Consider the following 18,662-nt stretch of genomic DNA (forward strand, 5'->3'; position numbering starts at 1 on the left):
ACCATTCATACCCAAGGAACATAACAAACTAAAAGTATTCTGGAATTAGGTTTTTATATAATGTGTAGGTGTTGAGGTATTAAATGTATTTTGTATTTTGTGTTTTGGATTTGTAGACCAATTGGATTATTTTTATGGAAAATCTAAATTAAATCAAATCGAACTTTTAACCCTTATAATACGTAAAACTATAAAGATCATTAACTAACTTAGAGGCTCAATTGGATTTAAAATTAATATAAAATAAAAATTGTACTTACATCGTCAACAGAAAAGTCACCTCGAGATTGGTCCCAAACAGATGTAAGAACCGTAAAAAACAATATTCGACACCAAATCATCATAGAAACACTTAAAAACTACATTACCATTTACTATTAATAATTATTTTCAACATTTATGATAATATTATAAATTCCCGCGTAAAGTTTTAATAACGTTGCATTTTTTCATGGCCAGCCACAGATTAAAAATAATATTTTTCGAATCTAAAGCCGGTAATTCAAAATCGCACAGACTATAAAGCTATTGTGTTTGACGACAGGTCGCGTTGTTTCGCGGAATGCGACTGCGCGGTTTAGTGCAACTGAATTAGAACGTTAGAGACAGGGTTGTGATAATTCTGTTTAAGAAGGGTTACTAAATGCTGATACACATAGAATAAGTAAACCTACATTATTAACTGTATGTTATCTTAAAAAATAAAAGGGTGCGTGTACTTATGTACGCGCGTAAGAAGTTATACTTCTTTGGCATTATTAAAAATAGTTTTTGATTGCATGCAAATAATTAATTACGATTAAATAATCAAAGACTGGAAAAGGAGTCATTATCTAATATAATATATAAAATCCTCGTGTCGCGGTGTTTGTAGTTAAACTCCTCCGAAACGGCTTGACCGATTCTTATGAAATTTTGTGTGCATATTGGGTATATCTGAGAATCGGACAACATCTATTTTTCATCCCCCTTCTTAAGGGTAGTCCACCCCTAAATTATAATTTTTTAATTCTTTGATAAATTATTTTTTTATGATACAGCATTAAAAAATACATACAACCCCTGATTTTCACCCTTCTACGACCAACCCCTATTTTTATTACAAATGATATACATGGTAAAACGACGTTTGCCGGATCAGCTAGTAGTCAATAAAGTTCAGTTTACATTTGAAAAATTAAATAAATAAATATTTATTATTATTCTCTTACATTAAGTGTAACATAAATTCTATTATTATTCGAATGTTGTTTTTAAATTATGTCCAATGCCGTAGCATCTTCCGTGGGCAACTTCATTCTGTTAATTTTGTGTCACGGTGCGCGCGCATCGTAAAATTTCACTCTCATCAATTTTTCATAACGCGCCTAAAGAAGTATAACTTCAAAAATTATTTTTTACGTATTGGTCGTTGGCTCGTTATTATTAGATCTCCTTGAAAGTGAATATATATTGTCAGAATAAAAAAATAACAGTATGACCATCAAAGTTTTACCTACATATAAAATATTTTTTAAACACATGTGCAATAAAATATAAAGTAGGTTGGGTATCTAGGATATTTACCGTATTATAAACTATAATTCTTTATTAATTAAACAAATGTTTTGTCATATTTGTGTAACACGATTAAGAAGTGACACGAGTGACGTATTCAGTAGCTATTTGAATTAAAAAAAAAATTGTAAAAAATAATAGTGGGGCGCTCTGTGCCATATTTTTCGTCTATAGAGCAACCCACGCTTTTTCACAATAATACCAGTATTTTTTGTTCATTACCATTTTCAGCCTAAATTAGGAATTATTTTTCACTTTTTAGTTTGATGTGCCCTAAAAGCGTGTTTTTTAGTTTTTTTAAACTATTATTTATTTTTTATTTTTTAGTTAAATTTTTTTTATTTTTTTTTCGGATTATTGCATTGTCATCGATCTTTGACAGGTGCGCAAAGTTTGAATAAAATCTGTCCGTTTAAAGTGGGTCAAAATCGAGTCCGAAGGAGTCGGTTACATACATACATACAGGTGAAGCTAATATAAAGCGTGTAAAAAAAGAGTGTAATATTTTATATACTAACTAACACTATTATATGTTTTAAATGTTTTATTACAAAGGAAATAACATGAAAACTGTGTGACAGTGGAAATCTTTAAACAGTTCCACATCGTTTAACTTAAATCACGTGACGAACAACGATATCATAGGATCAGATTTATTTTTTATTTATTCATAAACTCAAAATCGCACTAGTTGGTAATCCTTGGTTTGAGCCCGGAGAAAAAAACTATTTCGACAGGAAGGTATAGGAAGCTGTTCACCTAGGCGAAACAGACTCAAAAAAGGATATAAGATTGATTTTTAAACACGTATCTTATGCTGTAACTGTTTTATAAAAACATTTTTGAAAAATGCTACCAAATGCAGTCGACTCCAGTAATTGCTGTTTATATTAATACTTTACATTAAAATACTATTGTACTTATATTGTAGTTTCATATATTTTCTCATAAAAAAATATGTGTAATATTATTCGTCGTGTTGTGATATTTCAGAAAAGTATAAGAAACTTATGTAAGACATTGTTTAAAAAATGTGCTATATCCGTGTTTAAAGGTATTTTATATAATATATTATAAAATAGTTAAGATTTTTACTAATTTAATATAAACTCATAAAATGCGACTCTATTGCTGTTCCTGTTCTAATAAATACTGCAGATCTCGCCGATATGTCCCACATGAACCCATTGTACCTTTCTCCCCGATATTTCGCCGTCAGTCGCTCGCATTGTTTCGGAAATTTCGAAAAGCAGAGAAAGCCTTTCGACTCTATTTAACACAGGCTCTTGAAATTAACTTTCTTCAGATAATTCGACATAAATACGAATTAAAAAAAATATACTGAGTATTTGCTTTACGCGATTAAATAATAAAACCATTCCCTCCTGTTGGGAATGGTTTTATTATTATCTAAAGAACTATAAAAATCTATCCACTCTCTAGTAGAAGTCTTATTCAGTTCCCAGGCTGTCAGTAAGTTATCTAACAGGAAATATAGTCTAACAATTTTGTTATGTGTACCTACTAGCAGTCTCTTAGATACCAAAGTTTTATCAAAGGTTTCTTTAACCATAAAGACGTTTAAAATGGAAACAAAGTTGTCATTTATCATTTTCTTATTCCAAAGTCAAAAATCGAAATTTATAGTCTGTGACAAAAGTTTAATATAGAACAATTAATATTGCCATTTTTTAAATTTGTGTTTCATGTCCTTCCTTGGCTTCAGTAATTTTCCTAGAATTTTGTTTTTGTTTTTAGATTAAATGCCTAAATTTAATTCTATATAGATTATGCCACGATGTCATCCACGTTTCTTCGTGTGTTTTATTTATGTTTTAAGGTGTGTGCCGACCCGAAATTGTGTATTTTTTGTCTGATTTACACTAGAATAAGCAATCAGCCAGTGTCGGCATAAACCAACAAGATATCAGTATAATAACGCCGTAAATTAAACTACATAACAGGTTTTTGACTAGAAGAAGGATATAATAAATTAAACAATCATTTCCCTTTCTTACATAACATTAAGTGAATGAATGTTACGAAAATCGAAAAAAAAACGTGAATCTGATATTTATTTATATAATTTAGGCTAACCAACAAGAAAAGAGCGTAGCAATTCTTAAAGGGAGTGCCCAGGGGTGGCGCTATCACTTAACATCAGATAGCCTCTTGGCTCTTGCCCGTTTGCCTTCTAAGTACCAACTGTCTTTAATTTGTGGTATTGCATATCCGCTCTCTTCTAGAGGCGGTTAAATATAGTTGATATATTTTATAATTCTGAAAACAACTGTAATCTTATAATTTTTGACTGTATGAAAAACTAGAGCCAAGAAATCTGATGTTTTAGACATTATTGTAAATTCAATAACATAACAAAACGCACGACTCACCATTTTTTTTAATAATCTCAAAAACTGTCATACCATCTCTTACTACTAACCATAAATATACAAGAGTATTATAATTACTATTCCAATAATTATCAAGGTCGTTAGTATAAACTGCTTTCGATCTTGAGGAGCCATGAAAGTCGAAAAGCGACTTGCGCTTTTCTCTACAATATACCATATCATGTTCGTATGCCATATTCATCATGTTGTCTAACAAGTTTTTCTATAATTGAGTGTTATCTACTACTTTAATAGTTCGCCTTAATTTTTGGAACATTGAATTTCGAATCGTTCATAAATTACAGTGGAAGGACAAAATGACGGGCTCAGTCACTTGTCATTTGAATAAACATTTGCATAGTTTTTTGTCCCACGATTGTGGAATTTTAAAGAAAAAATCCAAGTTTGACAAGATGGACCATCTTGTCCTGTCCTATCAAAACATATATCTGTGGTGTTAATGAAAAACGCAAGATGAAACGTTGCGTTCATTAGTCAAATCCATTTAATAACTTGACGCATCATTTCAAGTGTCAACGTGAACCAGATATGTTATCGAAAAGGCCCGCAAAAGGCATCTTTTAAGAATTGGTACGCTCTTGAAGGACACTTAGGGTGAGATCTATAGTGCGCACTTGGACTTTGCTCAGACTTTACTTACGAAAAACACTAAGGTTAAACTATGATTTAGTATATTTATAGACATTTTAACGGTGAGAATAAGCTAAGCTCAAGCTAAGACAGAAATTGATGTTTCATTTCATGCAATACCTTCTTTATTATCCTTTAAAAAAGTAAAGAATGGTTATAGTTAAGTCTGAGCAAAGTCTAAGTGTGCTCTATAGATCTCACCCTAAGTCGAATTGGTCAACACTTCAGTTGGGGGGCCATCCATAAAGTACGTCACACGAATTTTAGGACTTTTGTCACAGGTTGTCACATTTTTATAAACACCCCCCCCCCCCCCCTCCTGATGTGACGTCACACATTTTTTAAATTTATGTATGTATTTAAAAATAATCGAGAGAAAACAGCTATTTTCATTTTTTACTTATTTTTATTAAATAATAATCTAATAAAATCAACATAAAGTCCAACATTTCATAAAACCGAAAAAACAAACGACTAGTTAGAAAATAATAAACGATTAATTATATTAATTAAAGATAAAAATATTTATATTTTTTGTATATCAATGTAAATATAGATCAAGTTCGTAAATTTTTAATTCACTTCCAAACTTTGCGTTTTAGTATTTTAAATTTTAACATGTGACGTCACAAAAGTATTGACCGGTGTGTATCGGTGATACCCTCCCTCCCCATTAACGTGTGATGTACTTTATGGATGGCCCCAAGCGGCAAGAAATGCCGTGGTGACGTTTCATTCACCATGAACAAGAATAAGTAGAAAACAATATAGTGTTTTTTTCCAACTGACGTACCTAATAGTTGAAGTTCGCCTGCAACACTGCTGAGCTATACTCAACCAGCCTGAACATACCCGTGCTGGTGAAGTTGTTGTTAAAAGCAAAGCTTCACCTGTTGCCCTTCGACCATGACCGATTACCGTTTGTCCTTTGTTCTTTCATTAGTTTAAATACAATGTATGTAACAATAACTGTATTGTGTTTTTACTGTGTCTTTAGGTTACTGGAACATAAAAACAAATTTTAACTAAATGTGAAATTTTAACTAGAATTAAGGCTTGCATCTATTTCTTTATTCTATAAAGAAACATGACATCTCAATTTATTATTTTTTATTATTTTTTTGTGTAATAGGAGGCAAACGGGCAGGAGGCTCATCTGATGTTAAGTGATGCCACGCCCACTGACACTCATTACACATTGACATACCTTGCCAGACACTTCACATTGCCAGAAGGCTCGCAGCTGCATTGCCGGCCACTCTTTTCCCTGAGTTACGTATCGATTCTTGCCGTAGCGCCCACTATAATACGAAGGGCAGCCTGTGCGTCCACTACGACGCGACACCCAGAGGGGGATTCTCCACCGCGAGCACGTGTGGTACCAATTTACACACCAACAAGGCCACACATAAGAGACAAGAAGAAAGAAAAGAAATAAGTTGTACAAATCAGAACCAATGTGTGGCCTGGTACAGACGGCGTGCACAAACATAATACTTATAACATATTAATACGTTTATTTTTACATAAAAGAAATAACAAAGTTCGAAATTGAAGAAGATAGTTGTAGATAAAATACGTATTCTTAAACGATAAATTATACAAATCAGAAACAATGTGTGGCCTGGTCCGATGGCGTACACAAACATAATGCTTATAATATATTGATAAGGCTACGTACTCTATACATAAAAGAAAAAGCTAATTTTGAAAATCGACACTAAAAGATGTAATGATTATACAGTTTTAGAAAACACTTTCCGTAGATTTTAAATATCTTTTCTTATTTGCGTTTTGTAATGATCAATATTTTTTATTGCTTTCAGTTCTAAGAGGTTTTAAATAACAAAAATAATCGTGCCTGTGTGAATTAAAAAGCAAAAATGAATTAAAGCAATAATTGTGCCACCGTGTCACTTGTGCCGCATATGTATTGTTAGAATAGTCTATTTGTTTTAAATCTATGCCATTTTCGCTTAACTTTCCCCGTTTCCATGTGTCCCAGAAAGGTCTAGATAAGATAATTTAGGCCTACCTAGATCTAAATTCTTATCTATGTTAAATAAATATTTTTTTATGATTCAGTGACAAACATGTGTCTCGGCCGCAGATTGCTTCTATGTCTTTGAAAATTTTAATTTCTATAGACAAGATTGTGATCTGTTCTATGCCTGCCGTGCGATTCTGTAACTCACTTTTCGAACTCTCACAGCGGTTTTCGCAGCGGCGGCGGTCGCGCTCAAATCAGTCGTGAAGCAGTCATTTTACGATTTGGCATTCTGATAAACAATAAACTACAAGCTCCCTCCTTATCAGAATGCCAAATCAATCAATCAAAATGACTGCTTCACGACTGATTTGAGCGCGACCGCCGCTGCGAAAACCGCTGTGAGAGTTCGAAAAGTGAGTTACAGAATCGCAAGGCTGATACATGTCGTAAATTTTGATGTTTGAAGTCATGCGGGTTTCACACGATATTAGCCTTCACCGTAGGGTATAATGTTAATTGCTCACACATTAAATACTAATACAATTCTTGGTGCACAGCTGGGATTCGAAAATACGACCACAGTGTTTAAAGTCGCTCGCTTAAGCCTCTAGGCTGGGCGAGTTGTGATTTTTGTTTTAATTATAATTGCAAGATGGCGTCTACTTTACGAATACGAGTCCAAGCTAGAGCACATCAAAATCATAGAAAATTAATTGATATATTGTGTGTTTAAGATATTTAAGAATCAGGTGGATTGTCCCTGTTATCCCATTTGGCCCTCCTCTCAAAAGACGCGTTTTGGCCAAAACTCACCGATGTCCTTTGAGCATTCTGATAAACGAGCTAGGTCTCCCCTTCTCACTTTTCTTGTAGTTTTTATAATTTATGAATAAAAGTAATTTTTTCCTCGTGTTTGTTATATTTGCTTGTAACTGTCGAATTAAATCTTGTATTTAATTTTTGATATGAAACATCTATAGCCGCACGTAAAACCGATTCCTAGCGTGGCGACGCATGCCGTGGCGACGCGTCGCCACGCTATATGATGGTATATATATATATCAGTCTAAATGCAGTAGTGTGTACGGTGTGTGTATTTCGAAGTCACTGATTAAACGAATTAAGTAGTCACGATTTGAAATAAATTCGTAAATTTTTGTATTTAATGAAAATAAATGTTTATTCAATAAATAGTCATCGTTATCGGGAAAAAAAATCGTAATATTTTATTTTAACATTATGACATATTTAGTTCCTACCACAATCTATTCTTTTCTGCATATTACTTTTACAAAATAATTTCGATGTTTCACATCTGCCAGGCGTCCCGTGACGGCTCATTTTTTTCTTAATAATTACCAGTGTATCAGTGCAAGTGTGCCGAACGTTGGCACAAAATTACTACTATTCATAAATTTACTGGAAATTTTCATACGAGCTTGGTACCATATAAGGTCTCATATAAGACACAATACGAAACTCTGATTCATTCAATTAAAATTTGAGTTTAATTAAAACAATTATGCTTCAAGAGTTATAAATTAGCTCTCGAATGAAATTGAAATTTTACTTTCCCAAAAGGAAACTTTCAATTTAGTAGACGCATACAAATACGGCATTTAATATGAAATGGACAGAGGGGCGCATGACCTGAATTTATTATCGCATTGAAACTTTTATTGTGTTAGTGAAAGTGTACACGATGTATAGAAAACTAGCTTTTACGCTTCATACGGGAAGTATAAAGCTAATGGCTTTATACTTCCCGTATCAATACGATAAAAAATTGTAATTTTTCAACAAATAAATCAATTTTCTTCAATAAGAAACTTTGGATTTTATTTATTTGTACAGTTGGAATGCTGGTGTTGGTTCGACCTAAAGAGATCCTCAACCAGTCTAACAGACTGGCAGGCCCTCAGTAGCTGAGAGGTCCAGAAGATGTCCATTTTTTATGAATCTTTATAATTTGTTTTTGTACTCATGGTGAAGATACTCATGATATTAGAGCCACTCATGGCCATGTGTAATACCTTTTCAGAATCCCTATAAAATGTGCCAAAACTTGTGATAATTTATTTATTTAGTTAGTCAGTGACAGGGTCACTTTTCGGTACAGTAATTTTTTTTCACAGTGGGGTCCGAAGTAAACAAAAAGATTTGATTTGAAAAAAATTATATAGTATAACTTAATATTATCTTCAATACACTCAATAAACAACTATAAATAGTATGCCTAACGCAAGAACTCATCATTGCCAATCTAGTGGATATTATGAAAAAGATACAGAATGTAGATTTTTTCGAATTTTAATAAGAATTAGTAAAAAAAGTCAATTTTCTTATAAAACGCAAAATAAATTATAACTTTGCAGGGGTTGAGCTTAGAGACCTTTCGTAGAACAATTTTTTGCAGCTGATGACCTCATCTATCCCCTATTTGCGTTTGATCCTCGACTTTTTGGCCACCCTGTATAATTTGAGTATGGAATAACAATGGCCGTCCAAGCAAGGCAGATTAAGAAAAAGATTCAGAAAAAAATATTTTTATTTTATTTGGTTTTTAAATTATTAATTAATATTTACAATAATTCATAAAAATATCATTTAAGTCAGTTAATATATCTTTCATCTTTGAAAGTAGATAAAAATTGCTAACATTTTATATAAGCAATTATTTAGAATCTAAACGAAATGTAGTAAATGCATTATACAACGTTAAACGCACGAATATCACAATTATAGTTATGAATAAAAATACCAGCTAAACTATTTATTAAACTGTAATTATTATGAGTACTGAGAAATATGAATATTTCCACCCTTGTAGATACTAATGCAATTTTGTCAAAGTAATCATTGGTTCATAGCGGCAATTATTTAACATCTATATTAAATCATGAGCGAAGAATATACTCGAAGAATCAGTGTTTGTCAAAATATTATATTTATGAGATAGATCTGGTGTCTATTGAGTTTATATCTCTATCTAGTTGGCTCAAAAAAATCTCCGTATTACTCAAAACAGACTACAAATTTCACTGTCTTTGATCATAATGAGGTATCTGTTTTATTTTGCATTGCTACTTGTGCATAAGGTACAAAACCAACCAACGAGGCATTAAATATTATACTTGATCGTTGAGCGGGAAGAAGCACCCTGGAGACACCAAGCCTTTTCACTCCTGAAAGTAATAAGCATATTGTTACTCGTTGACTTTTTAATGATTAAAATAAAGCATAAGAGGCGTAATTAAAGCTCTATAAAGCCCCGTAACCAAGCAGCATTTGTTTCATCAATATTTTTATGCTATTTGGGATTATTGGGTATAAGGGTGAGATTTAGAAACGACACGCGAACTATTACTCCCATTTATAAAAATCCTATACATTTTTGAAGTTACTGAATCTAACCCTAAGATATATTCTGGTTAGTGAAAGAGTTTACGTGTTTGGTGCACTCATAAAATAAATTTATGTACAGCTCGGCCTTTAACGCGTGACCTTAGATTTGAAGATGTTAAAAGGCTTGAGAACTGAAGTAGTTATGACGAATAAAATAGTCGTTATTTTCATAACCAAAAGTTACTATTTTTGGTCTTGGCCTCAGACATCGTTGTTATGTTTATTTTATTAATACGCAAGTAGGTTATCAGCCTTTTCTGCCTGACACACGCCGTCGACTTCTGGGTCTAATGCCTGCCGGTTTTCACACGATGTTTTCCTTCACCGTACGAGATGGTGTTAATGTAATGATTTTCATAACGCCTGCTATTTTATTCGTAGCAATCTGTCAATTTGGTAACAACGTCGATTTGCTTGGTTTACATAATAATAGGTTTTTTAATGTTTATATTATATTTTATCGCATGCGTCAGCGCTGCTAATTTCTGGAAATTTCGGTTTTCGAAGAATTACTTTAGCTGGAATTTTTGACAAACATCCGTTTTACTAAATTTATTACTCCGAATTAAGCTTATAAAAGGATGAGAATAGATTTAGTTTTTTCATAGAACTTTCATTAGTATTACTAGAAACACTTTCAGCTTTTTTTTAAATTAATGAATATTATTTTAGGTTTACAATTGCGGTTTTTAAATGGCTTTGTTTTTTGCCAGTTGATTTTGACGAAGATTGTTTTCAAATTTCGGTTCTTAAAATAGTTTCACAACGCATAATTATTTACTTGTTTCATTATAATACCACTGATAGTTGGATGTTAAATACAATATATTTATAAAAATATTTTCCTCGTAATTTAATTAATAAAGGGATTTCTAAATGATAAATTATAAATGATTTATTTCTGTAAGTAGGTTTTTACAAACACTTTTACACGTCAAACATTTTTTTTTAAACTAGATGAGATCGATCCTTACATATCTACAATTATGACCAACTATTTCCCTAATAACTATATGTGACGTAATTTTTACGTAATTTTTGCCTGTTTACGTATTGAACTCATAATCGGTGACGTGATGAGCATTTCAAGACTGTTTACACATAAACCAATCTGAGGTCCTGAATTTGATTTCAGGCGAATTAAGCCTAAGTTAGGTTGGCGAATATGTTTTACCTTAAAATTAGCTAAATTGTCATAGAATGTGTACGCCCGTTACCAGACGATAAACAAAAGTTTTTCTTTACCATGTCCTAATGGGAAGTTGTTTCATATTTGAGACTTATAATAAGCTTACTAATAATAAAACTACTAAATATAAAAGCGACTTTGTCAAAAAATACATTCGATATTAGGAACACCTTCAGTTTGTATGAAGATTAGTTTGAATTTTTGTTACTAACTCTAATTTAATCTATAAAGAAAAGCAAATACCTCATAAAATATTCAAAGTAAAGTCGACTACAATGTGACCACGTATTGGGATGGTTTGACGGATCGTACTTTGGCTGCATGATGTCTTGATTCGTACAGTCGTTGTATGGGGGACCATCGTGTGACATTCCTAAACTGAAAAATAGAATCAAAAATTAATGTCATAAACCCGATACTGTTACTGATAGAATGTTTTATATACGTTTATCTGTGACATTTGCGGCACTGCAATTTCATTAAAAGCTTAATTAAAGAGTTCTCCGGGCATATTCCTTTACGGCACTCTCTACAGTACAAGTACTCTCCGATCTAGAACTTACACCAGTGTCCACAAACGATGAGGGTAGTGTGTTTATCCGAGGTCCAATGCCGCTAAATTACCCTTTTTTCTAGAAACGAGGCAAACAGGCAGGAGAGTCAACTGATGATAAGTGTATGACCACAACCAGAAGGCTCGCAAGTGGGTTACTGGCCGAAGCATACATTATTTTTGTTGAAATTTGCGATCACATTTTACAGCCGGAATCGATATACCAACCAGGCCCCAAACCAAGCAGGCAGTCATAACATTAAAAATGAGCATCTATAAAGTACCTGTGACCTATTTCATGCGCCAATAAATATCCCATGTTTTTTGGTTTCCACTCAAGCAAGGCGCAACTTTTCTTCACATTACAGACCCCTTTGGTGTAACTTCGAGCTGAAAGATACGTCATAAATATCTTTATATATATAATTCTTCTGTGAGTGTGTATGTCACTGAACTTCTCTCAAACGACTGGACCGATTTTGATGAAATTTTTTGTGTGTGTTCAAGGGGATCTGGGAATGGTTTTGATTCACAAATCAGCCCGGCAGGTGGCGCTGCAGTCGGTACTTTCATACTTTAATATCCTAATAGCTTGAAATATCATGCAGGACAACGTCTGTGGGGTCCACTAGTTTAATATAAAGCCATATGTACTAAGACCGTACAGTGTTTTATTTAATTTCACTATGAAAACTGTTTTGAAACGGTCGAAAACGCCATGGTCGGAAAAAAAAACTGTTTAGAAATGTTAATTAATTATTTTAACGGTTTTTGTTTTGTTAACAAATCTGAAACATTCACTCTTTGAATTACGTTTTCTTTCTGTTATCTTATATTTACTTTAACACCAAGTTCTAGTTAATCGTATGTAGCAACACAAAATGTGCAAACTCTTCTATAAAAATCAGTTCGCGAACAGCTGAGATATGCACAGCCTAAGACAAATATTAAAAATATATATTTTTTTGCGTCGCGGTCGTGTAGAATTAATTGTACACGTAATGTCGCGATAAAACCTACCTGTTGATTTTGTGACCTTCCTCCCATTACTAATGTAAAAAAGATTGAGTCCCGTCAGTAATATTGAATAATATTGTTTCTTTTTCAAACTTTTATAATAACTCTGCATCTCACAGTAATTCTTTAGATAAATCGTCGCATTCTCATCTATAGCCACCATTTTTGTTCGGCGTAAAAATTTTGTATCTAGAAGTCTCAATGTTATTGTTTGATTAAGACTCGGACGTCTAAATAATTTGTTGGCCTCTCTTAATATGTTGTGAACGATATCTTTAATTTTTTTTCTTGTCCTGAAGCCGTGTTCTTTTGCTATCTTCTTGGAGAGGTGAAAGTCTAAATGCACCTTAACAGGAATTATAATTTCTCTTGTCCTTGTTATATGATTTCTGCGAATCCCCGTGGGTTTCTAAAGAGGAAATAAATACGTCTAATTAAAAAATATGTGGACAATCAAAAATATAGTGAAATTATTAATAACTTGTTCACATATATACAATATTAAATATTGTGTAAATAGCTTTTATAATAATTATTTATTTATTACAAGAATATGGTACAAAAATGTGTAAAGTGGTACAATCGTAAGTTCGCATATTCTGCCACACACAATTTACATTATTGTTCAAAATCAATTCTTATATTATTATTTGTATCGTACATATCATATGATACTTAATTAAATTTATATCAACTACACTGTGTGACGCAAATAATAATTGATTGAATAGTACTTTTTTTTATACACCAAGTCGCTTTTTAAAGACTCTAGTCGGAAGATCTTTTAATTCTTTTGGTAATTTATTGTAAACCTTAATTGCCATACAAAAGGTGTTTTTCCTAAACAGTTCCAGATTGATTTTTGGCACAGCCAATTTCGACTTCTACATTTTTAGCTAGATAGCTAAAGTTAACATAAATTCATTAATATTTGGTCTACTTCCTTAAGTGGTTGAAAACATGGCGTAAAGTCATGGGTTCGAGTTCTGGCGAAACAAAAATTGTTTTGGATTGGAAGGCACAGAAAGCTTGAAGCTTGTTTGGTTTATAAATAGATACTGACATGTGTTTAACCCATGTCATATGAGTATGTATATGTATACGTTGTAGTATTAATGCTGAGATCAGCATATTCTACTTTCCCAGGTACATACTAGAAATATAATATGATATTATTCATATCTTCCATTAGGTATTAAATTTGTATGATATTGTAAAAGCAAGATCCTAGAATTATCGATACTAAAGTTAGTGCGTTTGTTTGAATACCATATAATTATATTAGATTATTTATATTTAAATTATAATATCTTTAAATTAATAACAATTTATTTTATTAACTTCCTTTTGTATGGAATTATAAATGTATGTCTTTCAATCCGGACAAATACATACATCAAAACTTATAACAGATTCTCTGATTCTCAATTTAAATTAATTTAATGGAAGCTTATTACAACACATTAAATACTTACACTAGCCAGAACGATACTATTCACTAGAAATAAACACAGCACAGTGTAAAAGTTCATCATGAGTTCACCCACTAAAATTAATACAAACTTTACCAGACTAAGCACATAGCCACATTAAAATCGGCCGGCTAACTGAGCGTGTATTTTAGACTTCAATTTTGCAGCAAATAAACCTATATTTTGCGGCTGTAGGCTGAATTCACACGAACAATTGTTACGCTCATTCACTAACCACGTCAAACTATCAATAATGTCATATGTGTAATGATGTATGCGGGATGCATTGAATCTTTTTATAAATGTCTGTCCGTCTTCGAACTGATGAACACATGTGCGCCTGAGCGATAAAAAATGAACGTTAGGACTACTTATATCGGCGGTTATGTGTGGTGTTGACGCGTTTAAGGATAATATTTCCCGGTAAATTACGTTTACAGATTTTTATAAAAGCCACTTTGGCATACATTCTATAAATAAATAAGAGATCAATAACACGTATAGGAAATATTTAAGTTAATATTAAAAGCTTAACAGGACCTAATAATAAAGGTATTTATGAAAACCAATATTAATTATAGAAATTTCAATGGAATTTATTAAGGATGTTATACTATTATTTAGACAAATATTAACATTATCAAATTACATAACGGTCAAGCGTAAATATTTTCGAAAATATTTTTTTATTAGCTTTATTAGCTTTTTTTGAAAAATATTTTTTTCATCAGTATACATTTACGGTGCAAAGAATAGGCGACATAAAGGTGGTTGTAGACAAAAGCTGGGGGTCACCAATTAATCATAATCCCAGGTGTAGTATTGGCCTATCAATTTCAACATTAATGTGAAAATTCTCTGCCGAGACACAAATGAAAGCCAAATACTAAGCATTGTAACTTATTATGTAACCCTAATAATTACTAGTATTCGTTTACATTTATTTCTTGTATATATATATATATATATATATAGCAAGATACACCGATAATAGGTGGACCTTAAAGACAACTGTATGGACAGGACCAAGAGGAAGAAGTAGAAGAGGTCGCCCAAAAAAGGTGGATAGAAGAAATAGAAGCAGTAGCAGGAAACGAATGGAGAAAGAGAGCCATAGACAGAGTCAGTTGGAAACATCTGGAGGAGGCCTTTACCCGTGAAGGGGTTCCGATCGACGGTACTGAAGGAAGCTAGAATATAGAATAGACAAAAAAAATATGTATAAAAATTTAAAATAATCAAAGCTGTGTATTATAATTTGTTTTTGTCATGATTGGACATAAAACGGGCTTTATTATTATTATTACATTTTTATTGTCGGTCTCTCGTTTAATAATGATTTAATAGGCGTTAAAAACGCTTTTTTGTAGAACGCCTAAAACACACTATCTAATGATGTTGAACGGTAAATCAATGATACACTCAATTTGATGATACATTTTGTTTGATCTAGTTTAAATTGCAATTACGAGTACACTGTGTTACATTTATAAGAAACTCTACAAGAAAACTAATCAAGTTCGTAAAATAAAAACTGGCGGAAATGGTTCACTGATTTCTTCAGTATTTAATTATATAGTATCACTAGCTGCCCTCGCGAACTTCGTTTCTCCTTAATTTGATTTTACTCAGCCCACCTTTTTAGTACCTACGAACATGCAGTATTTTGCTATGCTACCCCAAGTTTTTCTGTGAATTTTTCTCTATATAAACCTCAGAATTCAAGTCATAAGATTTTAAAAAACAAATAAAAAATAGGGGTTGATCGTAGAGGGGTGAAAATTAGATGTTGTATGTATTTTTGTATGCTGTATCATAAAAAAAAAAATAAAAAAAAATGTCTAAAAAATACATTTTTTTGGAGTGGACAGCCCTTATCACTTAGGCGTTTGAAATATAGATAGTAGCCAATTCTCAGACTTACTTAATATGCATAAATTTTTTTATAAGAATTGGTCGAGCCGTTTCGGAGGAGTATGGTAACTAACATTGTGTCACGAGAATTTTATATATGTTAACGTAAAATTGTAAAAACCGTTAGATTGTAATCTATCGGTTATCGGTTATCGGTATTCGGTAGATTGTACTACACTAACTTAGTTATCATTCAAACTTCTTTGGTCAATTACAGATTAATTTTACTTCCCAACAATTTCATATATCTCGCGAATAATAATACGTTAAATTGCAAGCAGTATGTTGAGTTGACAATCTTTCGACAGTTTACAATCTCGCGAGATAGATTACAATCTAACGGTTTTTACAATTTTACGGTGACATATATAAGATTAGATTTCATATCACATGCGTGTGTCAAGGTCGGTCTGCCAATCGTGGCATGGTCTAAGTAAAGTTTAAAGAACTTTACCTAAAGATAAGAGATAATTCCTAAAAAGCCGGCAACCGCCTTTTGGCCAAGTGTCAACGGACGGCGATATTAGTATCAGTTGAGCCTGTAACATTAGTATTAATGCTGTTCTTGTCTTATTATAATCCCTAAAACTCTAGTCATATCTTCTGTTCTACGATCCTGTACCAATGTTGATTGTACAAAGAATCTATCAACAAAGTATCTTTGAGCCGATGGGAACTCCTTGTATGAAAAAAAATTAACAGCTTCAATCAGTGTATAACAATATGGCTGCTGTATTTTTGACGTGATAACGTCTTTAAAATCGTTTTAGTCGGGTGACATGTTCAGAAACTTGTGTCACACCAAAACCTCACGAGCGCGATCGCAGGTATAACGAGAGAGAGACGGACCGATCTCCCGTCTCATCTCGAGCGCTGCCAGTCATTCCGTGAATGTATGAAGAAAAATGTATATCATAGTCGAATAAGTAAACTTGTCATTTTACACCCGAAATTTATCATCAAAAGTGTGAATAAAACGATAGATTCCTTACTTCCCAAAAACTTATATCACCAATAAGACGTTATCACGTAAACATCTCGATCGTAAACCTACTTTACAAACAACCAATATTTTTTATCTGAAACTGCTTAGTGTATTAAAAATTAAACACAAAAACATTATCATAATCCCACACACCCAGACAGGTCACATCATATCTGTTCCTAATTCAAATAAATACTATTCAAGGACACAATTCGGCTTGTGCCTCTTCGACATTTAAATTAAATATATTATTCAAAACATTAATTTATGATTTCCATACTTTTATCCCTGTGGAATAAATGTTTTGTTTTGAAACTCACAACGCCACGGGGAAGCTTGTCTTAAGATTAACGTTCTTTGAAAGTAATTACAAATCTGACTTACAACAAGCTTTAACGTATTCTACTTTACAGATGGGAGCAAAACGTCAGCAGTAGTGGAGCGGCATGGACTGAGTGGCATGACGGGACCGAGACAAGGAATAGACAAGAAATATACAAGAAATAGACAAGAAATAGACAAGAAATAGACAAGAAATAGACAAGAAATAGACAAGAAATAGACAAGAAATAGACAAGAAATAGACAAGAAATAGACAAGAAATAGACAAGAAATAGACAAGAAATAGACAAGAAAAAGACAAGAAAAAGACAAGAAATAGACAAGAAATAGACAAGAAATAGACAAGAAATAGACAAGAAATAAACAAGAAATAGACAAGACATCGACAAGAAATAGACAAGAAATAGACAAGAAATAGACAAGACATAGACAAGAAATAGACAAAAAATAGACAAGAAATAGACAAGAAATAGACAAGAAATAGACAAGAAAAAGACTAGAACACCATGAAATGAGAGCACTCATAAATAGCACAAGAGGTAACGAGGGTATCCGACTCGCCCATAGAGGCCCGGCGGGAGACACCAAGCCTTTTAAGTAAATAAATTCCCTTTTTAGGAAAGGGTCTCCCCTTTCCTTTCCTTTCCTTTGACACCTGCTGCATAAGCTGGCCACAGATCTGCCTGATCGCGTGCCTAATGCTACTGTACGGGTTATATAAATAATATAAAAAAAGTATTCTGCGCGAAGTCTCGCTGGACGTTAGTCATAACGTTAAAAGCATAACGTATATTATATTAATTAATATTATTTAGTTCGTCACGAGTTATGATGATAGATGAAGTCGGAGCATAGCGAATTCGTTACAATACTAGACTTTAATTAAAGTTTTACCGCCTACATATTACAAGGAATATATTCCTGACGTCATACTTGAATGACTTAATACTAAACTTGTGTCCGTGAATAAATAGCGTTCAATGCCTTTAATATTCTAGCTCACCCGACAGTTGTTGACTTGTCTTTCTAGTCTGTTATTATTCAACTTGAACTGTTGAAATATTTTTTTCTTTTGAATTTAAAATTCTATTTGTGTCCAAGAAAAAGGAAAATAGGTATTAATATAAAATATATATGAAATATATTTAATATACGGGTAAATATTTCATAAATTCTGTATATTTTATAACATTT

General features: G+C 32.4%; 2 protein-coding genes across 3 annotated transcripts in view; both read right to left on the minus strand.

Moving 5' to 3' along the window:
• LOC125057339 (A disintegrin and metalloproteinase with thrombospondin motifs adt-1-like) overlaps positions 1–574 on the minus strand; it is a 40,528-nt gene extending 39,954 nt beyond the window's left edge. For both annotated transcript variants that reach the window (XM_047660985.1, XM_047660986.1), the window contains exon 1: positions 261–574. In XM_047660985.1, coding sequence (XP_047516941.1) covers positions 261–344 — 84 coding nt within the window. In that variant the 5' untranslated portion in view covers positions 345–574. The remainder of the gene's footprint in view (positions 1–260) is intronic.
• Positions 575–9,128: 8,554 nt separating this feature from the next.
• LOC125057291 (snake venom metalloproteinase atroxase-like) lies at positions 9,129–14,501 on the minus strand. The gene is made up of 5 exons (XM_047660903.1): positions 14,231–14,501; positions 12,759–13,164; positions 12,023–12,128; positions 11,429–11,563; positions 9,129–9,776 (listed from the first exon to the last, which is right to left on the minus strand). Exons 1-5 carry the CDS (start codon positions 14,288–14,290, stop codon positions 9,713–9,715), a joined length of 771 nt encoding a protein of 256 aa, XP_047516859.1. The 5' UTR covers positions 14,291–14,501; the 3' UTR covers positions 9,129–9,712.
• Between the last annotated feature and the right edge of the window lie 4,161 nt (positions 14,502–18,662).

Source organism: Pieris napi, chromosome 16, assembly GCF_905475465.1.
Source record: "Pieris napi chromosome 16, ilPieNapi1.2, whole genome shotgun sequence".
In the NCBI taxonomy this organism is placed as follows: Eukaryota; Metazoa; Arthropoda; class Insecta; order Lepidoptera; family Pieridae; genus Pieris; species Pieris napi.